The 27,696-nt window shown below is 37.2% G+C and overlaps 1 protein-coding gene across 1 annotated transcript; it reads right to left on the reverse strand.

Moving 5' to 3' along the window:
• Positions 1-558: 558 nt before the first annotated feature.
• On the reverse strand, positions 559-17,029 carry AAE17 (acyl-activating enzyme 17). Its single transcript, XM_077367032.1, has 14 exons — positions 16,738-17,029; positions 13,140-13,269; positions 12,746-13,014; positions 10,596-10,800; positions 8,278-8,318; positions 8,060-8,185; positions 6,465-6,538; positions 4,061-4,281; positions 2,157-2,251; positions 1,777-1,993; positions 1,531-1,656; positions 1,360-1,458; positions 1,051-1,263; positions 559-953 (listed from the first exon to the last, which is right to left on the reverse strand). The coding sequence occupies exons 1-14, from the start codon at positions 16,992-16,994 to the stop codon at positions 918-920; spliced, it is 2,109 nt and encodes a 702-aa protein (XP_077223147.1). The 5' UTR covers positions 16,995-17,029; the 3' UTR covers positions 559-917.
• Between the last annotated feature and the right edge of the window lie 10,667 nt (positions 17,030-27,696).

A 27,696-nucleotide genomic window follows, 5' to 3' on the forward strand; every position in this document is an offset into this window, starting at 1 on the left:
TGTCCAAGAAGTCTATCTCTTCCACACTTTATAACTCTACTTATCAAACACGATCCGAGAATTGTCACGCAATCTTCAACATATGCAACTCTACTCCAAATAAGACCATTGAATGATAATCATTCTCTTCCCCAATTTGGGCATTTCCTCCTAGCCAAAATCTCACATTTTAAACTTCTCTCTGCCGCATCTTGTTATTTTGGCCCTTCACTCTAGATTTAGCTTTTTTTCAAACAATAGCGTCATAGCAACACCTCGATCTCCTTTTGACATTATAGTATCCAAAGGAAACACATCTCCAATCCCCTGGGAGAAAAAGTAGTCTATTAGCAGGGGGTTGGGGAAGTTGTCTCCTTTTTCTTGATCTTCAGACTTCCCATCCTTCAATATCCATCTCTGTAGTTCTGTGCAGACCATCCTTCCATTAACTATTTTCAAGTCAAATTCTCAAACTATTTAACAGTTAATTTGAAAAGCTAAACAAAGTGCCATTATAAAAACAACAGTGCAAAATGTCATTTGTTACTAGAAAGGAAGGGAATAGCATAACACATCACAGGTCAAACCACTTTATGCTTTCCTTTTGGTAAAAAGAAACACAATGTAAATGTATAAATAATACTGAATTAACAAGAGAACATAATTTCCTCAGCGCTAGCACATACAAATCACAAGTTCTCATAATATTCATAAAATTTAAAAATTACCCTGATTTTTCACCCAAAGCTTCTGTAAGAAGTTTAGATCTTCATACTTTCCTGACAGAAACTGGGGTGTGGAGTGTATCACATTCTACATATTTGAGAGGTTGCTTGGATAGGAGAGAAACAAATGATTATAACTCATAATTTAGGACTAGTGTAAAGTTCAGCAAATTGCTTTCGCAAAACCCTCCTCATGACCTTATTTGAAGCTGTTCAAGGAAGAGAGGGAATGATCACGACCCCTGAAACCTGCATAAAACAGAACTTATGCAGTCAAAATATTATTCTAGTAACACATAAATTATTTTACCATTAATGAAGCTTCCATTAATCAAAATATAAGTACCCTGAACAAGGGATTCAGTTTCTTTTGCAGCAAGGAATTGAACGTGAGTCTCAATTGGTCTACATTTACTTCTTGGTAATTTTGATCCTTGAAAACCACAGCAATAACCAACTGTTCGGGACCGCCTCCTAATGGTGGGACCCCAACAGCAGCCGTCTCGAGAACAGCATCATCAACTCCATTACAGATGCGTTCTATCTCAATGGAACTCACCTAAGCAGGATTAACCGGCACAGAAATATTAGATTGTTCCAACTAAAATTGTTTTTTTAAGCAAAGAGAAGTAGAAGCCATCTGGGGAAACCACACCTTAATGCCCCCGAGATTCATGGTATCATCTGCACGACCGTGTGCCCGGTAGTACCCCCCAGCAGTGCGCTCAAATTCATCCCCATGCCTACGAAGAACCTGCGGGGAAAACAATTATAAAAGTTTGAAATACACATAAACTCAATAGGTGGGGAAAATTCATAGGCTTACCTTCCCATTCCAAACTGGCATGCCTCTGAAGTAGACATCATAGTGATTAGCATTCAATAACGTCGTTGAAGCTCCAAACATGATGGGATCAAGGGCCAGCTCCCCAATTCCTGGTGTGGTTGGCGGCTGTGGAAAAAGAGTAGAAAATTATCAGACCGTATTATTTATGAAAGCATTTGCATGTAAAACGGAAAATGTATGTAAGTTAGCCATAATCATAATAAGAGATCATTTAACAACGCTTACAAGGGGATATCCATCACTGTCGAGGATCAACAACGTGCAGCCCATAGCTGGTGTACTGAATGCTGCCAATGATTGGGATTGCAACATTGACCCAGTAACAAATCCCCCACCAATCTCAGTGCCACCACAATACTCAATGACAGGCTTGTAGTAAGCTCTTCCCATCAGCCACAGGTACTCATCTACAGTTGACGCCTCACCCGTGGAGCTAAAGCATCTGGCAGATTTCACAGAAATAAGAATATTTTTCATTAAGGTTGCTTTCAGGAGCCGAATTTCGTGCATATAATGCATTGTGCTTAAAGAGAACACAAATAAAATTCAGATACAAAGAAACTCAATCTGCATGATATATTAGTACTGTCTAGAACTTGACTTACCGAATAGCAGACCAGTCAAGGCCGTTAGTGCAATTTGTATTTTTCCAAGCCCGAACAATACTTGGGACCACACCGAGCATTGTTACCTTAGCATCCTGGGGAAGTTGCAGTTAAGAAAATAATCAAGTACAGATTCATATAAGCAAGAAACAAAATGTTTAACTGCTGAAGAATAGAACTGTAACTGATCATTTATCATTTAAAGAGAGGACTATGGAGTATGGACTATTAAACGGGAATGTCAAAAATAACACACCTGATCACGGTAATAACCGTTTACATGAAGAATCTTGCACACCAATGGATATTTACGTGTTAGCTTGATAGATTTTCCGTATCTGTCTTTTAAGATGGTTCTTATAAATTCAGTCACATTAATGGTTATTCCATAAAGTTGCTCATATTTCAAAAATAATAATACATTATTATTATAATGAAGTTGTCGACTGAATTCACAAGTGAACAAAGTAACAACTACATCAAGTTGTCGACTTTCAAAATTCCAACACCATTCTAGTATGGTATGTTTGTAACGTTGTATCCTTTTCATTTCTAAAAATTCAAAGTTTATGAATTTATAGTCCCAATACTACAGATCAAGATGAAAATTGATCATTCCAATACCTTTGCAGTAGTGGTATACTGACGCAAATATTAACAGGTGCATAATCATTGTGAATTATGAGAAAGTGTAAGGTATAGCAAAGCTCCACTAGCTTTTCATATTTCCCATGTATATACAAGCTACTAGTAGGTGCCATATTTACAAAGAAATATTTCATATACCTATTAGCAGCAGAACTCTGAAAAATATATAATTCAAAATGTTTCCATTCGTAGTTAAGTTTTTATTCAATATAGATATTATTATTACCATGCTGAAAGTGAGTGGTGGTAGCTAATCCTCCGCACCAGTCAGAACCTCTCAAACCAGATTCAGGTATACGGTTTAATTCTCATGTTGTTTCTGTTGAGCCTATTACTGTCTCTGCGCCTGTTGAACAACTGAATAATCTTGACCTTCCTATTGCCTTACACAAAGGAAAGTGTATCTCAATCTCATTATCCACAACTCTTTTGCAAGCGTCGTAGCAAGAAATGAGAGATTCCGTTAAAGAAAGTCTTCCATGTAAAATTGCTTTGAATGGGTAAATCAATCATTTGTCCCGCTGTATCAGGCCTTGGTACGGCCTCTACATCCAGCCTCTTTTGGGATTTCCTTGCATTAGGGTGTACCCCTGGCATTTAGGTATGTAGGGCCGGTGCACACCATGTGGCTGAAAAAATGCTCCAAAGAGAGTTGCTGGCGGATCCCATGATCCATTTTGGAATCAAGTAGTGTTTTTGGCGTAATTTTTTTCCTTATCACTGTATGGATATAACTCACCATAACAGTGGAAAGAGTGAAAATCTCATATTCTGTATCTCAATAAATATCTTAGAAGGATCAAAGAGCAAAGTTACGGCTTTAGGGATAGATGCTAAGAAAATTGTGATTGCTGCTGGGGATATTCCCAACCCCAACCCCATCTCTGATTCTCTCTTCCTTCTCCTCTCTCTTCTGTTCTTTTTTGTCTTTCCTTCTTTACATAGTTGATTATTACTAACAACTATATGGAACATAACCCATTAGCAAAAAGTTGATATAAGAAGATATAGTTGCTGAAACGCAAAATGACCAAGTGTTCCTTGTTTGACATATAAATCATCTAAAATGATCGTTATTTTATTCGAAATTATTTTCTATGGTTCTATTTTTTTCCCTCGATAAGGTGCAATGGTCGTCATAAAAAAGTCAGTCCTAGTCATCCAATTGAAAAATACTGCAGTAGCAAGAAGGACTATCAAAGAAAAGAATGGTGATCGGTAGATTAATATAATGCACAAATAATGAATGATTTTACCTGTACAAACTTTGCGAATCCAGAACCAAGGGGGGATCCATCATATAGAGCCATGGAAGCCCCATTCAATAGAGTGGCATAAACAAGCCAGGGGCCCATCATCCAACCAAGATTAGTAGGCCAAGCAACAACATCACCTTTACGAATATCCATGTGACACCATGCATCGGCAGCAGCCTTGAGAGGAGTTGCATGTGTCCATGGAATCGCCTTTGGTTCCCCTATACCAAATAGAGAGCAATAATATCAACATTTATGTTGTTTGATCTGTAACAATTAAAACAAGAACTTGACTAAATGTTAATAAAAGGGCTTAATCTGCAGATATGTAGTATGCAAAGAGGGGCAGAATCTGTAATTGCATAAATCAAGGACATGGATTGTTTTTGAATAATGATAAAACTTTATTAAAGAGGAAGAAGAATACACAACATGCTCATCAAGGTCACAACTTCTCAAGTCGGGTAAACTGATTTTTGAGTCCACAATGCATGAATCTTATAGATATCACTAAGGAAGCCAACTATGGTACTAAATTTCAATCCGAAATGTTTCAGTCTCCACAAGAGACAAAACAAAATTGCACTAGATTCGAAAAATTACAAAATTTCTGTTTTGATCTGATCATGTCAATTTAAGTGTTACACTTTAAGCTTATATCTTACATTGTTTCAGTCAAACCTTGAAACAAAGTTGATTTTCATAGGAAATTTCGGTGAAAGCCCTTAAAATCATGGAAACATAGAGAAACATATGCATACTATAAAATTTTAAGATGAAACTTCAAGAAATGCTAGAAAATATTTTATTTTATTTTAAAATAGGGAAAAAATTAATTTCATATATTTTCTTTTAGAATGATAATTAATTTCTTGTAGTAGAAATATTTGAAAATAATAAATAATATTTAAAAATAATAAAAATAAGAATATACAAGAAAATTATATAAATAACACAATTCATACTATTGAATTGTTATATATTGTATTTTATAATACCATAACTTTTTTTTTGAATTTTTATTAAAAATAAAAATTATTAAACATTTAAATAAATTAACAAAATCAAGGCATAGGCAGATTTAGCCATTTCCAGTTAGACATAAAATGAGAGCTGAATTTTCTCACTATTTCTATTCTTGTCTTAAATTTTTAACAAAATGCTAAAATAATTTTAAAAAATTGTTTCCATTTAGTGTAATATTTGGTATAATATGCTAGTATGTGTCACATAATTATATTTATATGAATTACATGTGAAACGTGGTGTGAATTAACTAAGACATGTGCGACGATGCATGTGACTAGGTGTTCGATATTAAACCATTATGGACAGTTGTCTTGCTTACGTGATGGTTTTTAGGTATGTATTTGTGTTGATTCTAGCATTTCCTGAAGTTTATTCTTAAATGTCTATCATTTGCATACGTTTCCCTACATTTCTATGATTTTACAGAATTTCCACTGAAATTTCCAACAAAAATCAACATGTTTCTATTTCCGTGGCAACGAAAATACATTGAAACCAAAACCTGAAATCTTGAATCCCACAAATCAAATCTTTTATCCAAGCCTTGAAAATAGAGCACTTGATACCCAAATTCCAAGTCTTGGTTCTCTTCAAGATCATAAAATCTTCAACACGGTCCACGCTGCCAGCTTTCTTCCTTCAATATTTGTTATCAAGTGGTTTAACTAGCCCTCGATATTAAGCAAAGCAACATAAAAACCATATTATCTATACATGACCATCAAACCAACGCTATCTTTCTTGTTCTCTTTTTTTTTTCACTTGGGAGGTCATTTGCCCATATATCTTCTTACATGTCCTTTTCAATTACAAGCATGACTCATGAGAGAAGAAGTGTTAAAAATTTTGCACTGCCTTGAAAATTGACAGAATAGGTCAGTGTTCTTCCTTCTACATACTGAAACATTAAAAGCAACACTGCTTGAGAATAAGTAGAGTCAATCAGTAAGCAACAGGAAGGGTAAGTCACGACATCACAAAAACCAATTCTTGAGCCTAATAAAGGTTCCAAATAAGACCAGATTATGTAACTTGTTGATCACAAATGAGATTCAGGTCCCAGCGAGTTTGGCACATTAGATTGAAAAATGACTCTTTCTTGAAGGGTTTAATAAATTCTAAAATTTCATTTGTAAATTTCAGCATAAATTATAACTCTAGTAGAACTGTTTCCTATTTGACCTAATATACAGTTTGGACTGTGGTTATTAAGACAGATGCCAGAGAGAGTGAGTCTCTATTTAGAATGTAACTAACAGGCTCGATTAGAATATAACGAAAAGAATACCAAAATATAGTCAATAGAAAGAGATAGAACAAACAAGGCAAAAATCACAACAGTTCTGAGATGCTAAGGTTCGTATGAGCTATTTACCTGTAGTTCCAGATGAGAAAAGAATATTTGTGAATGCTTCTATAGGCTGTTCTACCACAGTATAATCATTAGCTCTGCAATATTTACAGGAGAGCACACTTAGAACCCACAACACCGACATGGCATACACAACACATTTTTTTCTCAAGTTAAAGAACTAATGATTCAATCCATTCAGACACAATTAATATCTGTCACAGAGCATGTACAGATATAAATGGAAACTTGGCTTTGGTTAGGTGATGCCAAGTCTGAAACACATTCATAACAGGGATTTATGGCAATAGATGTACGATATAACTCTTTAGCTAGTAATATGTTAATCATTTTTAATCATATTCTATAATTTATTTCTCCTCTTGGAGCATTAATTTAAAATGAACATGTTGGCTGCTCAGCGAGACTCACAGGGTTGGTATACTAAGGGGAAAGGGTCTTGCATATTGGACCTCCAAGGGTGGGTGCGAGTATATAATCAATGCTCACAATGTTCACAATGTTGGGTTTGGTGAAGCTGTTGTTTACATGTGTGGGATGACTTGTCCCCGTCCTTGTAATCCGGTTACTATATTTCAATAAAATTCATATCTTAGAAAAAAACATGTTTCATAACTTTCTCATAAGCTTCATATTCAACTAATGGGACACCTTTTTCTTTTCTTTTCTTTTCTTTTTATTCATACACCAAGAGTATTGCAAACATATGTGGATGTCAAGACTATAGTGTCTGGTATCATATTGGTTCATAGGTAGGCTAAGAGTGCATGAGTCCCTTATGAACAAGCATCTCAGAATCATAAAAAATCAGAGATCTTCATGTAAAATATTTGCTACATTATCACTTTATCTTAGCTTCCCTGCTTATCCATATGAGATGATTGATTAATTAATCTTCTCAAATAATTTTCTCAACCAATTACATGTATGGCAGACACAATTCTACATTTTATGGGTGCAAATTATCGACTCCACTAAAATTAATTCATTTACTACATAGACTAGTTCCACAAAAAAAAAAAAAAAAAAATAGTTCAACTTAGTTCAATATGGATATTCATGACAAAAATCATAGAAATGACGAGGTATGTGTCTTACGTTGACTTTTTATATGGCTAAACTTCAACAAATTATACAATTTAATAACTTCCTCAACTTTTCATTTTCTTTTCTTTCCTTTTTTCTAATTGTTGTTTTTAGAATCCAAGATGAAAGAATCTTCCAAAAAATGACTACGGCTTGAAACACCACACTTATGCATTGGATTTGAAACATTGATATTTTACATCTATACAATATGTAATATAAATTTGCAAGCGTCCATTTTAAAATTCTTAAACTCCAATATGGCAATATTTATCTAAGATGAATTGTTTGAATGATATTGATAACCATTATCTTTATCCTGAATTTCTCAATTCTTCATGTCATAATCTTATATATCCCAGTCTCATAACCATGCTCAAGTAATGCAGTTAAGAGAACCTCATAAAATAAAGCATAAAGGTGAGCCATGAGATCTAAAATGTCTAAAACAAATAAGACATGGTTGCATGTAAATGGAAAAGGAAAGAAAACATACTCATAAGAGTCCATACTTGGAATGACTGACTCTTTCTAAAAAAGCATGCCAAGATAAGTCACAGTCACGCAATTCCATTGTGAAGGTGGAGCCTCTAGTAGGGACAACAATGGCCGAGGGAGCATGGGCATCAACAACTCTCCTGCAATAGTCAAGCTACAATGAGAAATGTAACCCTTTGGACAGAAAAAAAAAAAAAAAGTATTCGTCCACAAGGGTAAAATGGAACATTACCTATATAAGGGTAGCTTTTTGTCACCACGAACAATAAAATCCTAACAAACGAACATTTGGGCAAAGTTATGTAGGCAAAGATATTCTTAGAACAGTTTATAGATACAACGAAATAAATTAGCATAGCAACAATGCAGGTGTGAGGTATCATTTCTAAATAAAAAAGGCTAAGATAGAGAAGCAAAAATATTAAAAAAATATCTAGGGAGTTAGAAGACAAAAACTTATAACACAAAGTTACAGGGAAATTTACTGGCAAAAGCAAGCCGTCGAAGCCTTCAATATCATGTCAAAAACTTCAAGGTGGAACAATTTGCAGAAATGTTCTAAATCATGAGATCGGCAAGGGTACTGCCAATAAACAGCTTTCAAGCGCACATTAAAGCTTAAAAAATCCTTCTATTACAGTATAAAAGACACCAAAAAAGGCACCTAAGGGTGCGCGTTCTATAATCATTCTTTAGAGTGCTTTTTATAATTTTTCCCTGATTTTTCCCTCTAAAGAAAGAAAAAAACAAAAAATCGTGTTCTTTAATCATTTTTAAGGAATGACTTTTTTTCGATTCAAATTTAAAAAATAAGAAACCCTCCCTCCCTCCCTCCCCTGTTGCATTTCTGCTTCTTGATTTTCGGGGATCTCCCTCAATTAAGATTATTGATCGTTGTAAGGGTATCTATCGAATGGGGTTTGATTTCAGTTTCTATGGTTTTCGTTTATGCAATTTTTTGCAGCAAGGAATGTGGATCATTTTGAGTACATTGTTGCAAAAGGAGGTTTTTATTTCCAATATGTATGGTTACCATTTCCTCCTCTTTATCTCAAGCTACTACCCTCGTGTTCCCACACAGATAAGGAAATTAGGGTTTCCCAATATATATCTTCTTTGGTGAGCAGTCTTTATTCGGAAACTAGTGTTTCTTCGCGTTGATCATTTGATCTCTCTTTGTTAGTTCGATTTGAATTGCAATGGCTTCTCGGCTCTCAACACAGGGTAAGAGTGACACTAGGGAGGGGATTGAGTATGGGGAAGTAACCGAGAACGGTGTCGATGCGAGTGAAGCTTTTGGTTTGGGGTTTAATCATTGGTGCCAAGCGCAACGTCTGGCAGCTGTCTCTAGCAGAGAAGGGGGGCGGGGGGGTCGATTTGCGATCCTGTCATACGGCCAGTTGGATCGGTGGGTGGTGTCGAATGAGAGGGGCAGCATCATTGCACCGCCACTTCCCATGGTGGTGGCTGGATCGTTGTCGCCAGCTTGTAGCAACAACAATGAGTCAAAATAAAAACCGGTTGCGGTTGAAACTCTCAGTCGGCCCCACCTTCACTGCAGCTGGAGGATCTTCGACAAGAGGAACCTTGTCACAGGGCTGGAAAGGTCCGTCCCAATCCAGCGCTACGCTGTCACTGGCAGGAATTTCGCCGTGGCAGATCCAGGCCGAGAGAATTGATGACTCAATGAAGCTTGAAGAGAATGAGTCTCAAAAGTATGCGGATGACAAAAGGGACAATCCATGTTTGGATGCATTTGGTCTCCTTTCTCGAGCGGATGGATGTTGAGTTCTTCAAGAGTTTGCAATGTATTGAGCCCCATACCTGGGAATATGTTGAGAGGCTCAGGGGAGAACCTATCTTTGTTGTTCTGGCCCAAAACGTGCAGAATTACTTTCATCAGAATGGATATTTCAAGGCGGCTAAACACATTGGCTTGAGAGTTGAGGCTTGTTGAACTTGCATATTATAAACTTCAAGATATTTACAATGCCACTAGGAAGCTTGTAGAGCAAAGGATAGATGGTACGGAGGGTGGAGAAAATGGGGATGTCGAAAGAGTTTCCTCTCTGTTTGAATAAATAATGTTTGCAAGGAGTTTCCCCTGCGTTGTCCCCTTGTCCTCATGTGAATCCTCACAACAAACGTTGACTCCCTATGATCATGATGATTTCATTGACATAAACCAAAACCAGAACCATCCCCATGTAAGTGCGCTTAAAAAAGAGTTCTCAAACTTGCTTCTCTCTCTCTCTGAACATAATCACTATTATTACAATTAGTCATATGAGTCAACTCCAACAGATATTCATAAGAACAGCCCTAAACAGCAAAGAAGTGATTCACATAGATCAGATATTGAAAATGCCAGACAGCTATACCTGCATTTGAAATCTTAGAAACAAAAAGAAATTGCAGCAGCAAAGAACTGATTCACATTGATCAGATACTGAAAATGCCAGACAGCTATACCTGGATTTGAAATCTTAGAAACGAAAAGAAATTGGAATATCTTTCTTCATTCAAAATGATACAAAGAGAAAGACTAACCTGGGTGAATATAGCTTTCGCATTCGATATTTTAAGTCTTGTTGATATTTCAAGAGGGGCAAAGCTATCAGCGATTGATACAACTACAAAGCCGGCCAAAACAATCGCTAGGTAGATAACAATGGCCCTGACATTCATTGGCATGTCTATTGCAATTGCAGATCCTTTGTTCAGGCCCAACGTTTCGAGTGCATTCGCAACTAGACTGGAAAATAAAATGTCAATATAACTTCTTGCCACAAAGTATATTCAGAATTGGGATAATTACTAAACACATTATAGATGCCACATTCCTTTCATAACATCTAGGAAAAACTGGCATACGGTTATAAGAGCAAGCAAAATAATCTGCAAAGAACTAGAAAATAGAAGATATAGCATGCACAAGGCATTCATCGTGGTAAATTTCTTCCAAATTCGAAGTGCTGTCTAATGCAAAAGATCCAAGTGTTGCATTATGTCATTGGTTTACAATTAAGTTCGGCAATTTGTGGGCCATATATTTGGATGGCTTGCCTACTTCAATGCTTCAAAGAAAAAAATAAATACTGGCTTTTAGTAGCCACCAAATTCTAGTCGACCATGACCATGGATCCATTTCACTAGAATGGAACAATCATTAAAATATTTTGATGGTGGAGATGTAAGGGTCTCAGTTTGGGCTCGGGCTTGGAAGCTCACTCGAGCTCGGCTCGGTAAGGGCTCAGCTCGACTCCTTAACGAGCCGAGCCGAGTCAAGCCAAGCCGAGCCCGAGCTAGGCTAGGCTAGGCTCGGCTCGGCTCGTTAAGGCTCATTAAGAATTTAATATATTTAAATAAATAAATAAATAAATATTATAGACATAGTAATATCAACACACGCATAACCCCTTGTTCTACCAAAATGAAAAAGAAGGGGTGTGACTACGAAAACAAGGGTGTGCTGATCTAACACACCTATAAAATGAAAAAGAGGGGATCAGCTGCTAGGGTTTTCTACGCAGAGAAGATGGGTTGGGAGCTCCCATTGCCGCCTCTGAAGTCCGGCCACCTCGCCACAGCTACCTGCAGTCTTCATTCCCGCTCCTTAGTAGTAGAAGAAGCAAGAAGAAGCGGTCAGCAATTTGGACCTCACTCATCTTCTAGACTCATGATAGATTATCCTCCGTAAACCCAGAAAAACTCGCTTTTCTCAGTCAAACCTCTCCCTCTTTCTCTTCTCCAATTCATTTTTTTGTTGCAAAAATTTGAAAAAAAAGTACAAAAAACTGGTTCTAGATTCTGATTTTCAAGTTCTTTCATCCAACTTAGTCCATCAGTCTACTGAGTGAAGATTTTGTTAGACTGATTTAAGAAAAACCATTTTATAGTTCCGGATTTCTTGCATCAAAGCCTGCAACAAGGATTTGATTAGGGTTTCAATCAATCCCCAATTGGCCCATTAACGAGCTCGGTAAGGCTCGCGAGCCTGGCTGAGCCGAGCTCGAGCTTGGATCGAGCCCGAGCCCAGGTATCAAGCTTAACGAGCCGAGCCGAGCTGGGCCAAGCTCGGCTCATTTACACCCCCTATGGGGATGACATAACAAAAGTCAATTGTTTATGGAAAAAAAAAAAAAAAACCAAAGCCAAAAGACCAAGGACCGAGGTGGTAAAAAACAAACAGAAATAACGAAAAGAAGAGATACAAAAGGAGAGCAAAGAGGACCGATAGAGATCGAGGTGTAAGAAAATGCAAGCGTTCAAAAACTGCTCTATAGGTCATTCCAACTTGTTTTAATAATGCAAATTAATTAACTCAAGATGGGTTGCGGGTATTAAATAGTTTGAGTAATATTATATAATATACAATAATAGCATTTTCCCCTTTGCTCTTTCCAAAACAGCATCTCTGACTGTTTATGGGTGCATGCACTATATGCCGGAATATGGTATTATATTATAAAACAATACATGCAACATTATATAACATACACAACATACAACAACTACTGCTTTGTTATTGGGAGAACAGTATGTAGTGATACATGAGCCACATATAATAATGCAATAAAGCTATAATTTTCATGCATATAAAAATTCTTGACCTGAATACAATCACTGCAAGGAATAATTTATTGAATAGTATATGTAACTTTAAGGTGAATACAATGAATGAATGAAACATAACATACAAAACCTCTGCCCGCAATTCCGCGAGAGTCACATGATTCACAGGGAAATCGTCCTCTCCCTCATTGCGCCAAATAATCATCACATCATCCAAGCTCCTCTTCTCATTCAAATTCAAGCAATTTCCAGCAGAGTTCATAACGGCTCCTTCTAGCCATTGACCTCCTGGGTAAAAAATGCGGCCTTCCATGGACATGTGTTCTTTTAAAATACACGAAGGCAGTACTGAGAATGATACCCTCATTTCCTCCAACACCATTTTCCAGTAAACCTGGCAAAGATTGAAAGAAAAAAACTGTATAACAACTACTTATTTACCATTTCAAAAAAAAAAAAAACTACTTAGTTAAACTGAAGCAAAATTAAAATGTTAGAAAGGAGACACAGTAGTCATACCTCCGGGTTTGAGACTGAAAATTGTTGGAAATCAGAAAAGCTAGATATCGGGTCTTTGTATCTTGAACTGAGAAACTCTTTCCCACGCCTCTCTAATATCTGACCAACATTTGTTAAGATCGCAGTCTCCCTATAACTCCATATCTTAAGAATTAGTTAAAATACAAATAATATTCAAGTTCAGATTAAAATAATGCAATCAACAGCCATTGTCGCGTCAAAAGTGCTAAATTTGAAGATAAGATGAGAGATTTGGAGAAACTTAACTTATATAATCAAATTTCTTTTTCAAAATGCTTTTTCTTCTTTCTTTCTTTTTTTATGTCAATAGCTTGGCATTTCCACTCATTTGCACCATTTATTTTTTTGAGAAACTAAAAATAATGATGAAACAGTGCACCATTTATTTTTAGAGTTGATATACTATGCATGCACATATTTTTCCAAGAAAATTACGAGCCGACAGAATTACGAGTGGGGACCACTTGGTCAATGATCCATACCATTTATCTATTAGGCCTTGCTATTGAAGGGCTATGCACTAAAATACAAGGTTTCAAATATTAGATTCAGAATGGACTTTGATCCCTAGGAAAGTAGAAGAACTTGGGATGCCTTTGAAAATCCTATAAAAATCATGGAAGTTTATAGAAGTTCATGGAAACGATGAAAGTTTAAGATGAAACTTCAGAAAATACTAGAATGAGAAGTGAGAACAAATATGACCCAGAAACCATCACATAAGCAAGACAACGATTAATAATGGTTGAATAACATGAAGCACATAGTGACATGCACGACAACATTAAGGTTCATTCTAAACATAGATATTTCACATGTTTTGAAAGTTAGATGATCATGGTATTTCTTTAACTATTCAACTTACTCATCGTATTAATTGAATGACAATAATATTTCCTAGATATATGGGGTGTTTTTTTGGTTATGTGGGCGAATTGGAAGGAATCAAGCGTTGGACTTCGGTCCGGAAATTAGTCTCCACAAAAGTTGAAACATGTCGGTCGAAATTGACACATGTCGGCAGAATTTTAAAACATGCCAAAATTTACCCTCCTCAACAATTATAAGCCTCCAATTTGTTGAGGCTTTCCTGATGAATGCAGTTTGTTGCTAATTATTTTCTAACTTTTTTTGATTAGGTAAAAGATAAAAAGAAAACAAAAATAGGCAGAAGCCCCTACAAGCAAAATGGGGGAGCAGTGATGCAGGCCCACCAAGAGAAACAGACAAAAACCAAACACATAAAACAAGAAACCAAAACACAACAAAGGAGGAATTACACACAATGTCCTCAAAACTAAGAATGGAAATACTGCAATTTGCTAGATGGTCAGCTAAAGAATTGCCTTCTCTATGAATATGGAAGAAGTGACATTCCACTTCAAAATGTCGATAATCTTTTTGATGGTTGATGATTTTAGATGTTAAGGGTCCACAGCCTGGAACAATATCATGAAGTGCATGCCTTTGTTCCAAAACGGAATTCGTTTTAGGGTAGGGAAAGGGCAAGGATTAGATGTTGGTTGGATAACTACTGTGGGGAGAGAGCTTTGAGGGATGGATTTTTCCCCTTATTCAATGTGGCCTCCCATGAGGAAAGGAGTGTAGCTGAATCATTCAGTAGAGTAAACAATAGGGTAAGTTGGAATTTCAAGTTAGGGAGAAACATTTTTTATCAAGAGTAGGAAGATATCACTGCCTTTCTTGCTAAAATCAACTCAATTTATGTAAGTGGGACGGGTGAGGATAAAGGAGTGTGGAAATGGGCACCTCTGGGGAAATTCAGAGTCAAATCCTTCAACGAGCAATTGGTCAGTAGGCATGCATGCGCCTTCACTATCGATGATAGTTTAGAAAATCAAATTCCCTTTGAGATTCAATGTCTTAGATAAAATCCTCACAGTTGATCATCTTCGCAAGAGACGTAAGATAATTCACTGCACTCTCTACCTATCCGATGTTGAATCCATCAACCATCTCCTCTGTTCCCAATTTTCTTGTGAATTGTGGTACTTTGTCTTTGGTCTCTTTTGAGTGTATTGGATTCTCCTTGTAACTCATCTCAGATCTTACTGAGTCAAGGTGTTTTGCACCCTGGCCTTCTAGAGGTAGGACATTGAGGTACCTTTCTTAGCTGCCACTCTATGGCTTATTTGGAATGCGAGGAATAAGAGAGTTTTCAAGGGCAAATCTAAAGGTGTGCTAAGTATTCAGAGACAAATCTTCTCATTCGTTGTTCAGGGGGCTTCAGCCATCTCCATATTCAGTGGTGTCTCGGTGGCATCCTTCCATCGCACCTGGGAGGTGATCAGGATGAGCATAATTCACTTGGTGGGGCCTACACCGATATGGACTCCACCTCCTGGAAGACTAAAGTTGAACTTGATTGTTCGAGTTTGGGTAACCTCGGTCCGGCTGGTTTTGGAGGTCTGCTAAGAAATATGGACAATGAGGTGCTATGGGCCTTCTCAGGTCCATCAGGCGAGACAGATGTTGTCAAGGCTGAGGTCAGGACCATCCTGAGTGGAATTCGGACAACTTCGAGGGATCAATTACAACATTTGATCATTGAGGGTGACTCCCTCAATGTGGTCACGTGGGTGAGACAAGGGTCACACCTCCTGAGTTCCTGTGGCTGTTCACAACTGCCGAAGAGGAGATCAACGACTCCCTAAACGGACTCAATACATAGATATGTCATGTGGGGTGCTTGGCAAACTCGGATGCCGATGTGCTAGGTGTGTGTCGACAAAGAGGAAGGCGATGTTCAACTCTCCGAATAACCAGAACCCAAAGACTCTTTGGGGACCTAGCTATACATAAAGGAAGACCCCAATAAGAATTGGGGATGGATCCCGTTTTAAAAACGAAAAATCAACAAAAATAAATAAAAATAAAAGTAAAATCATGAAAAAGAAAAGCATCCAAAAATATATATAACAATAGGAATTGAAAAATAACATAACAGAATAAAAGCTATGGTTTTTTTATAAATGTATTTTCTATTTTTTTTTCACAATAACTAGATAAAAATCGTATTCAAACAACACAAGGTGATGATAACTTCGCACCCCCTGTAGGATGATTCGCACACCCTTTAATGTGAATTGACGTCAAAAAGCATAAAAAAAAAGATATTTCCGCCCCTTTTCATTCATAGGAACACCCCCTTTCTAGTAGTTCTTAATAACTCAACCCAAAGAGAATAATTCAAAATCAATTTATATTCACATAAAAAAGAGAGAAACTTTTGCATAAAATAACAATAATTTAGACCCTGTTTAGATTCCAGAAATTTATTGGAAAAGGTTTGAAAAGGCATAATACTTTTTAAGACATGAAAAAAGATAACTTCAGTCAAACTTACTCAATTTTTTATGTAGATGGACCTTCAATTTACATAAACTAACCATAATCATATCATTTCCTTCTATATTACGGAAATAATTTTTTCCAAGAAAACATTTTCCTTCAGAAGTTTTTCAGCAATTGCAGAACAAATATTATGCCTGAAAAAAAAAAAAACACCTAGAAGGAGGAAATGAAATGGAAAATTAGGGTTTTTCAGCGAGCTTACGAATCAGGAATCCAAGCAGGAGGAGAATCAGAATTAAAGTTCTTGTAGCATCCGTAATACATCATCTGGTGAAAAAAGAATGGGAGATTAGGGTTTAGGAGGTTTTGATATATGTTTTTCCATGTCTCTGGAGTGGCAATTCCGTAATTTCGAAGGATTTGAGTGAGATCACTGTGTAGCTTTCCTGCATCTTCTGAGGAAATTCCGAGATCTGAAATATCGCTCATTGTGATGCGATCTAGGGTTCGAAAAGCCATGGTTTTTCTTCTTCTTCTTCTTTTTCCTTTTGTTCTGTGCTATATATAAGGGAGCAGTGATATTTTCCCCCTCCTCCCCGCCTCTGGTGGGCCCTTTAACAGAAATCGTTAACTTTTATGCTTCAGAGCTAACGGTTGCTTCTCCAAGCCTCCATAAAAGTTAACGGAAACTATTAACGGGGGGAGCGGGGGGAAGAATAGTCGCGTGAGATTGGGAATGAAATGGATAAGGCATGGTACTTTGTCTGTGTCTTGCCTTTTTCCTTTGGGAAGCAGAAAGTCACAATCTTGCATTCATTACAAATTTACAAGGGATTTGCTAAGGTCCATCCAAAAAAGGTTTTCGCGGCTGGTCTGTCGCACCTCAGACAAGGTGGCTGGTCTGAGGTGCGACAGACCAGCTGCGTGAAAAGCATTTTGCGATGGACGCTGGCCATTCCCAATTTACAATCAAACCAAATGAGTGTTTATGTGGAACACTTAAGAGGAAGATAAACATAGAAAGATGAGATTTGGTCGGGTACATAGCAAAAAGGCATTTTGCAGCTGATCTGTCGCATGTCGGACCAGCCACCTCGTGAATGAAGACCCTAGAAAGATATTTGACAAGATTTGGGAAGATAATCCTAATTAAGCTAACTTGCCTAATCCAACCAACTACTTAATCCATCACCCAAGCAATCCAAGGGTGAGATCTCTCTCACACACTCTAATATTTTACACACTGATGAGTTCTTATTTTCTAATCAATTGTCAGAGAAGCTATGATCTTGGATTAGATCTTGTTTTCATTTTTATTTTTATTTTTAATTTTAGCTTTAATGGGTTCATTGCAAGTAGCTTGTAGTATTTAAGATGATCTCGGACATCCATCTGGTGCCTTGAGAGTACCTTGTTAAGATTTGGATGATCTCAACTGTCCACGTGGTGCCTTGTAAGTCCCTTCTGAGATTTGGATGATCCTGACCATCCATTCGATGCCTTGCAAGTTGTCTGTGCTTGATCTGGGTTTCCATTCAAAAGATACGTGAAAGTGCACGTTGATTTTGAAAATTTCAGTAGGTGTTGGAGAAGTCAGAATTCAATTATATCAATGAAGATGAATGATGGAATCAAGGGTGCCCTTGCAAAAATCAGCTCCAAGGGTGCCCCTATTAGTTGATTTTTGCAAAGTGAAGTGACTAAAAAAGTGGAATGCGCCTAAAAAGTGGAAAACATGTTGAGTTTGCAAAAATCAACCGACAGGGGCTGCCTTGGAGCTGATTTTTGCAAGGACGTCCTTCATTCTATCATTCCTCTATAATGAATTTAAAATTTGTATAATGCCATACTTGGCTACCATGATTTTTTTTTTTCCATGGAATTTCAGGTTACCTAATGGTGAGGAAGGGCGGGAGAGTAGGGGTGGCAAAATTGGCCGAACCGTACCGAACCGAGCCGAAAATTCAGTTTACCAAACCGATTCAAAATTCGGTTCGGTTTCGGTTCGGTAGAACCAAACTGATTCAAATTTCTATTTGGCTCTGTTTGGGGTCAACCGTTGCCCCGATTTCCAAAGAATATGAGTAAGGGGTGGCGAAATTGGACGAATCGGTTTCGGTTTGGTTAAACCAAACTAACCAAACCGGTTCAAATTTCGGTTCGGTTTCAGTCTGGTAGAACCAAACCGATTCAAATTTCGGTTCGGTTTGGGGGTCAAACCGAACCATTGCCACCCCTACGGGCGAGGGAGAGACCCGAGAGACTGAATAAAGGGTGAGAAAAGGCTGATAAAACAAGAGAGGGATTAACAGGAACACCCCCTTACAGCCTTTCACCGGTTTTTTTAACCGGACTACTTATAACTTTTTTAAGGGAACTGATATTTCCGCCCCTTTTCATTCATAGGAACACCCCCTTTACAGACTTTCACATGTATTCTGAGTTTCTGACCGGACTGCTATAACTTTTTCAAATCACCAAAATACCCTCCGACCCTTCCTCTCTTATATCTAGCTAGCCCTGACGACAGTTTCTCTCTGTCACGGCAACTCTTTCGTTTTCTTGTCTCAAAACGCGTCTCTAGGGTAATTGTCAGATGGTACTGTCGTCAGAATCGAGACGAAATCCCAAATTAAAGATGAATTGGTTTGAAGCCCTTCTTCAAGAGAGCAATTCTTCGTCAGAACATGATGCTGAATTGCTGAGGGAATTGAGCTGAAATGGTGAGGGAATTGTGATGGAGAAAAGCACAAACGTTGCCGGAAAAAACACAGGTGATTATGGAAACCGGCAGAGATAGAAGGAAACTAGCGTGGTTGGTGTTGGGCGAGGAGAGTTGTTCGAACAGAGATTAGAGAAGCTGTCTTAGGGTATTTTCGTCATTCTGTCTCGTAAGAATTTTGGTATTTAAAAAAGTTATAAGTAGCCCAGTTAAAAAAAACTGGTGAAAGGCTGTAAAGGGGTGTTCTTGTGAATGAAAAGGGGCGGATAATCAGCTCTTTTTTTCTAATTATCTGACACAGATTTCACAATGACTCTCTGGGCCGTTTGGATGCCGAGAAGATTTTGATTTGGATTTCTCACATTATGCAGCCCTTCTTGGTTGTGATTTGGATCCGGATCAAATCCTTGGATTTCCAAATCAACAACTGACAGTGAAATATGCTGTGGAAATAAGTAATTTAGAAATCCACAGATCCGGCACTTTCCTTCACCCTCTTTGCTCCTCAATCTCTCCCCTACAGTACAAAGTACGAAGTACTCTCTCTCTCTCTCTCAATGTGAGCTAGCGGTTCTACTCATTTTGTATTCAAAACTCAATTCCAAATCCAAATGCAAAATATGAGGCATCCAAACGCGCCCTTAGTCTTAGATTAGATACGGTTATCATTTTTTAAATTTTAGCTTCAATGGATTCATTGCAAAGTGACCGCCTCGCGCTTATTTTGTATAATTTTGGATGATCTTGATTGTCTATGCAGTGCCTTAGGAGTAGCTTGAAAGATTTGGATGATCTGTTTAGATTGTGAGATTTGGATGATCGTGACCATCCATGTGGTACCCTGCGTGTTGCTTGTATGATTTTTCATGATCTAGACTGTCCATACTGTGGGTTTCCATGCAAGAGACACATGAAGGTGCACCTATACGGCTATACACGGGACGTAGTCCAACAATGTTCTCTATTTATTCACGAGGGATGGATATTGGGGGAGAATTGTAATTTGATAATTTCGATATAGTGTTAGATAATTCAGAATTCAAGATGAATTTTATCAGGACTTATTTGGCAACTATGAATTTTTTTTGCCATGAAATATTATGTTAGGCAGTGGCGAGGAAGGGAAGGAGACGGAGAGGCTTGAGAGGGATTGAATGAATAGAGGATGAGAAAGGGCTTGAAAACAAGAGGGAAAAAACTCCACTCAAACTATAATTTATTCTCCCTGTTTCTTAGTCACTTCTCAACCACTTCTCACTGTTACCCTCTCAAGTCTCACCTTCTCCTAGCCTCCCTACCCTTTCTCCCACCATTTGATCAACTAAGATTTCATGAACAAAAAAAAAATTTATCGTCGCCAAACACAGGTTTTAAAGGACATTTCAAAAATATCCTTATTTTTGTTAAAGGGCAAAAGCATTGTCTGAAAAATTTTGGAGATTCCACTAAACTTAGTTGAATTACAAAGATAATTGATGGTGCTTATATAGAGCACTTACATAATAAATATAGAATGACATCAAGATAATTGTGGAAAGAGATGATAATAGAAGATTCTAATCTAGCCTAATTTCTAATTCCATCTTATTGCTTAATCTAGCTAGGTTACCTCTCTTAACCTACTTGCCTAATCTATACCAAGACGATCCAACGGTGAACCTCAACCCAGTACAACTATTGGACCTCACATATATTAACATGCCCCCTCAAATGTATATGGATTGGAAATCGATATACATTTGATTACAATAAAATTCCCCAATAAAATAGAATTCCCCAAATTTCTACCAATTTGATGAACAATGTCAAAAGTTGATGACGAAGATCCCTTGATGATGGTTATTGATGGTGTTGCTGATGATTGCCGAAGAACGCATCACTTTGTTGATGTGCGGAGGAGAGCCTTGGGCTTGTTCGGACGCTAGCCTCAACGGGCAAGTCGTCATGGGTTGGTTGAAATAGAAAACCTCATAGAAATGGGTCACTAAGGGCCAATGCCATAATGGGCAAGAATGACTCAAGCCTCGATAGACGAGTAATTTTGGGTCACGATGGATCAATGTTGCAATGGGCAGGAATCGGCCTCGATGGGCGAGATATAATGGGTCGGATTTCCGTTCCCATGAATTTGAAATTATCTTTCAGGCACGCACTTCAAAAGAAATGAAGCACCTCAACTGAAATGAGACGGAGATATTCCAGGCACGCACCTCAAATGAGGTACCGCAACCGAAATATACCAAAGAAGAAACAAAAATCAAGAGAAGAAGAAATAAAGTACAGTGAAAAGCGGCGATTAGCAACTTAGAATGTGACGGCAAATATCAATAAAAATGCAACGACTTTATGGATTTTGACAAATCAAGATTTTTTTTATAAGGGTGCAAATATCAAATTGAAGTGTTGTTCTTTTTATTGGCAACAAAAGGATGCCATTCCTAAATGAGACAGAGGAAGGAGGCTCTATTAGTGGAAGGATGACAAAGGAAGTTTTCAAAGATAAAGGAAAGATGACAAATCAGGTGAGGGGAAGTTTTCATAAAGATACGGGAACCACCAACAGCTATAAATTTTTTAAAGAGAATATAGTGCTGCTCGCAGATTTGGGGGTCGAAATTTCATGAAAGACAAGAGGGACCATTTTGAGTAAATTCGTGGTATAGAGGATTGTCGTAGAAAATAATAAGAACAAAAATGCAGAAAACAACACAGTATAAATAGTTGGGCAAGGCATTTCCAATAAGCTATCTTTAAGATAATAATTTTCCACGTATAAATGCAGATGGACTCTTGAAATTCTATATCCTGGATACAATGCCCAACACTGAGAATTTTAACAAGACTGCACTTCTTGTATTCTTACGAATCAGAACCCACTCAGAAAAACTTTTAAAACTAGTATGAAAGACAGAAGAAATTCCAGAAGAAGAAGATTCTTAATAAACTCGAATCGAGTCTTTTTTAAAGACTTCGAATAAGTGCAAAGACACCCTTCCGAAGATACGCAGAATCGGTGCAAAGAACACCCTATTCCGAAGAGACTTGCACCCTTTAGAGAAGAGACGCAACTCTTTAAATATAGTCGTTTAACAGAAAGTTGTTTAGGCATTTAAAATTTAAACTCTTTTGTTTAAATGACCGTTATAGCCATTAGGCCTAACTGTCTTTATATTTCGTCTTTTTCTTCTATATATATATATATATAATTATTATTACTTGAAGTTCTTTCAAGGTGCTCTCTCAAAGAGAAAGAGCTCCAAAGAACTTGAATGAGATGAGTGAAACCATCTCCTATTTATAGATGAAGGAGTGAAGGGGTTTGAATCCCAAATCTCCGTGTGGGATTCAACAATTTCAAATAATTCCCATCAAAACAATTGAAAAGATTCTAAAATGAAAAAGATAGAGGGAACTTGCACAACTCTCAAGACTTTGATTTTTCCCTTCAAATTAATAGAGGGAACTTGCACAACTCTCAAAACTTTGACTTTCCCTTCAAATACATTATTTTAATATAACATAGTTTATAATAGAAAATACATTATTAGTAATATAATATACTTAATAATATATAACAAGGATTGCATAAAAGACAAAGGAGGAGTTTCGTATATGTAAAAAGGAGGATGTTAATTCCCACTCTGACTCCTCTTTTCACTTGTCACACGCAAATACACTATGATATTTGCTCCCAAACTCCATGTGTCGCAGATTGTCTTCCTCAAATTTGGATTTGCTCATTCACATGAAGGATGGAAAAAGCAATGGAGACAGAGTGCTTTGCGGAATAGAGAGTGTTATTGCTCTGATTCACTATTGAGGATTGGTTTTGATTTCGGCAATGAGGATGGGAATTGTGATAGGAATCTATGATGGTCTGAGTGTATAAGAGAACTAAGATGATAGGTTGGAGAGAAGAGGCAAAATGGGTTTGGATTTGCAATGGTTAGATCATCGGTGACCTGGTGGTGATGGGTGCAGTGCCCGGAGGACGGCCGATCTAGCCGTCTGCCGGAAAATGAAATGGAAGGTATTGTAATCAGGGTCAGATCGGTTGCTCTGATACCATGATAAATTTTGGAGATTCCACCAAACTTAGTTGAATTACAAAGATAATTGATGGTGCTTATATAGAGCAGTACATAATAAATATAGAATGAAATCAAGATAACTGTGGAAAGAGATGATAATAGAAGATTCTAATTGAGCCTAATTTCTAATTCAATCTTATTGCATAATCTAGCTAGGTTACCTCTCTTAACCTACTTGCCTAATCTACACCAAGACGATCCAACGGTGAACCTCAACCCAATACAACTATTGGATCTCACATATTCTAACATTTTCAGGTTGATCTTTAGACCATGTTTGGCAACCATGATTTTTTTTCATGGAATATTAGCTTATTGTATGTTAAGAGGGGATTGGGGAGAGTTAGAGGGAGAGAATTGAGATGACATGAGAGAAGATGGTAGGAAGTGGCTAAACATACTGAGAACATTCAAAACAAAATCTTTGTTTTGAGTAGAGTTATTCTTTTCCTTGTTTTCCAGCTGCTTATTCCCTCTCCTCAGTCTTCACACACGTCCTCTCAATTCTATCCCTCTTGCATCCTCCTTGCCCACCACTTGATAAACCAATATTTCATGGAAAAAACTTTCACAGGTGCCAAACATGGCCTTATATGGGGTTGGACTTGTAGCTAAACGGTCGAGGCTTTGTTTGTCAACCTTGAGGTCGCAGGTTTGATCCCAACTTGCCTATCAAAAAATACATGGCCTTACATGGTTATGATTTTTTTTTCGCCCCCTATAGGATAATGCATCCCCCTTTTAACGTGATTTGACGTCAAAAACATTAAAGTCTACCCATAATTCCCGTTAACAGGGGGCGCATTATCCTGAGAGGGAGGGTGAATCAACTCCCAGCCTTATAATGCTGATTTTTACTACAAAAGTTTAGTCCCACATTGGGAGGGTTTCGCATTAGAAAAGGCATCCAGACAAAGTTAAGGCCAAGTCAAGTTCGAGTTAGCACAGTGATCAGCCATTGGCTTGATCTACTAGTTTATTGACCCGAACTTGAGATGGGCCTTAACTTGGCCTAAACGCCTGGCTTGTTTCAACTGCCTTTTTCTCTTTCATTTTGTTTTCTTACACTAAACCATCTCTGACCCAAGTCTTGTATACACTTCTACGAGGTTGAATTTCTCTGTCAAAATCGATGTGGGACTAAACTTTAGGTGTGCAAACGAAGCATTTTTATGAAGCGAACAAAAATGGGAAGTGAATCTTAAAACTGTCATTTAAAGCCTCTGAGACATAAATAGGGGCATTTTTGAAATTTCATTCAAAACAATTTAAAGCTCTTCTAACAATTTTTAGCTCTATGGTAGAACTTTATTTGAAGAAGATGCTTAGAGAAGAAGACTTTGGACATATTAACACATTTTTTGTATGAATCATGCTTTGTGCATGCCATTTTCGTGTTGATATAAAGGAAAAGGGTTCTTATATGATGGATATGAACTAGAAAAAAGTGATGAGGGGATATTTGCAAAGGCCCTCTCTATTTTGGATTTTGAGAACCGATTGTGAGTCCAAAATTGACTATTGAACTCAAAATTAAAGGTAAATTTGAGTGCAATTGTGGACTTCGATCCGAGGGAGAGGTGGGGGACGAGCCCCCAGCGGACTCTAGGATCATCCACGAGTGAAGGAGAGCTCTACCAAGGAACTCTCGAAATGGTGCCACCCTCATAGCATAGCACAAGTGGCAATATAAAGGAGATACCTCTCGATTCGGGAACAAATCCGGATTCGAGACGTACCTAAACAAACTCAGAGTCGCCATCCATGGTATACGGCCATGGATCCTTAAACAAATATGCTCTGTATACCATGGATAACCAGAAATGAATGGGTTCATGCCTGATTACGAATGGAGAAGGTTCGAAGAGCACTCCCAATTCGTCTGAGTGCAAGCACTTGGTCTCTTATGCCATTTTTATTAACTCCAAAGAATATTGGGTAAAATCATGTGAAATGGGAACAATCATCAGGAATCGTCTACCTAAACATGCATTTCCTGAGAATAGAAATAATAAATACACATAAATAAATGAAAGAAGTGTGTCATCTAAGCACAGCTAGATTATGAGTGACATACCTAATGGGTGTCTAAGTTCTGGTAAACAAACACATGCATACTACAACTAAAGGTATAAGGTCTGAACAAGATATAACGAATATGATAAGTAGAGTAAGCAGGACAATAAAATAAGTAAGTAAATGAGATATAATAAGCAGTAAAAGCGATAAAGCAATAAAAGAAATAAAGCTAAACATATAAGCAAGAAATAATAGACTGGTAAGTAGTAAAGATCTACAGCTAAGCATGTAAGTGATCAAATAAGAAAATAATTTCAATCTAAAAGAAAAATGATAATCACAAACACAAAACTCTAAAAGAAAAATATTAACAACAAATCCTAAGGTTCTAAAATTGTCCTTGACTCTTGGATGATCTGATATTCATCCAAGCAGCCTACGTATCCCCGCCTCCACAAGAATCAGAGGGATGTAGTTCTTCACACATATTCTAAACTAGGATGCCTAAGACATCTAGATCTCTATCTTAGACACAACCTAAAAGACCAGACTAGTTATTAAAACTTCTTGTGCAATTATTTGAATTCCAGTGGATTGTGAATTTTAGGACACCCTATATGATCTAACTAAATACAGGTTAGCCATAAGCTAATGTAGGTGGTTCCTACAACCTATGTGTAACTAGGCTGTGTGTCCTAAGGAAAACAATGAGATTACTAACGTATCCAAGACCTAGTCATCAGTCGACGATGTGAATCGCCTACTAACAGGACGGAGGCGTTCCTATAACTCTAGGACAAACTCCTAACTCTAAAGCAAACACATAACCACCAAAACACTCTACCTATGACATACTCCTAACTCTAGAGGAAGAACTTTTTGAAAAAAAAAGTTTTTTTTTAAAGTTGTTTATTCAAAAAGATTTAAAATGTTATTTTAAAAAAAGTTTGGCTGGACTTGGGATAAAGATCCCAAGCTGCGCTACGTACCTCGTGGAAGAGAATCAAGCCAACGTAGTTCGGAACACATTTCGAGATAAAGACGCTAAACAAGTAAACAAGTGTGATTCACAAACAAGTAAACTAGCGTGCTCACAAACATATACACCAACGTGGTCACAAACAAGTAAACTAGCATGATCACAAACAAGTGAAACGTCAATCAAATAAAACATGTCTAAATGAGGTGACATCCCTAAAATAAATGAGACAAAACTTTTCTCCAAAAGAAAAGGGCAAACAAGATAATGAAATTGAGAGAATCCTATACTATGATAGAGGGTTTTCTAAAAGATTTAGAGAATCTTCTAAAAGAAAAAAAAATAGAGAGGAACACTATATGGACTAAGCTAGTCCCCTAATGATGGGCTTGGGATGACTCCTTCATCGCCCTTAAAATGATAATTCTAATATCAAATAAAAGCATCTAAAAGACTATAAGTCTCAAACAAAGAAATTATCCCTATTGTAGTGATTTCCATAGGCTTATTAGAACTGGGTAGTGCAAGCATCAAAGTGAAGTGGTGGCTGTTAATATAAAAAAGATGTGAAAGTTGTGAATATCAAAAAGGGTATGAGCTGCTAATGTCACAAGAGTGAGGGCTGCCACTATCAGAGTGAGAAGAATAATGCCAAAATTGAAACTATAAGGAGGTGGTCATTACCAAAATGGGATAAGGCTTTCATAAACTAGTTTTCCAAAATTGACCAAGTCTACGCAATTAATAGAATTTGGAAGATCTTCCCTATAAGATGATCCTGACCATCCAACTTACGATTAGTTCAACATAATTTTAATTGGTTCCCTAAACTTCAAAATACAGATATCACCCTTTACGGATAACTCACTCCCATCATACCTTCTAATGTACTTCTACTTATAAAACTCAGGTTGAACTAAAGTATATGAAGAATCACAAACACGATTCTCCATCATATTTCAAATAATTTTTTAATTCATCTACCATACATATATTGTAAAAAAAATAATAATAATAAAAAAAATCCAAACTCCTCTCTTAAATGCACAATGATATAAACAAAAAACCAAGGAAACAATAAAATGAGCACTACCTGCTCTTTATGGAAATGTGGAAAAGACTAACATGTTCCACCAAAATCTTTTTCAAAAGAAAGTGATTAATGAGATGAAAATAAGGATTTGAAGTGAACAAGGTAATTCCACACAAGCATCCAAAACAGGGTAATGTCAATACCAATGACTAAGAACTAAAATACACACTACAACACTTTATTAATGGTACTACATGATCAGGTCAGCACCTTCCCTCATAAGCTGCAACTTTAATAATGTAACCATTACTTATAAATTAGCCATAAAGAGGTAAGGAAAATTTTATGTTAATGAAATTCAGCATTGTTATATAATA

Source organism: Tasmannia lanceolata, unplaced genomic scaffold, assembly GCF_043159265.1.
Source record: "Tasmannia lanceolata isolate RefF3 unplaced genomic scaffold, GAP_Taslan_0.1 ptg000023l, whole genome shotgun sequence".
Taxonomy (NCBI): domain Eukaryota; kingdom Viridiplantae; phylum Streptophyta; class Magnoliopsida; order Canellales; family Winteraceae; genus Tasmannia; species Tasmannia lanceolata.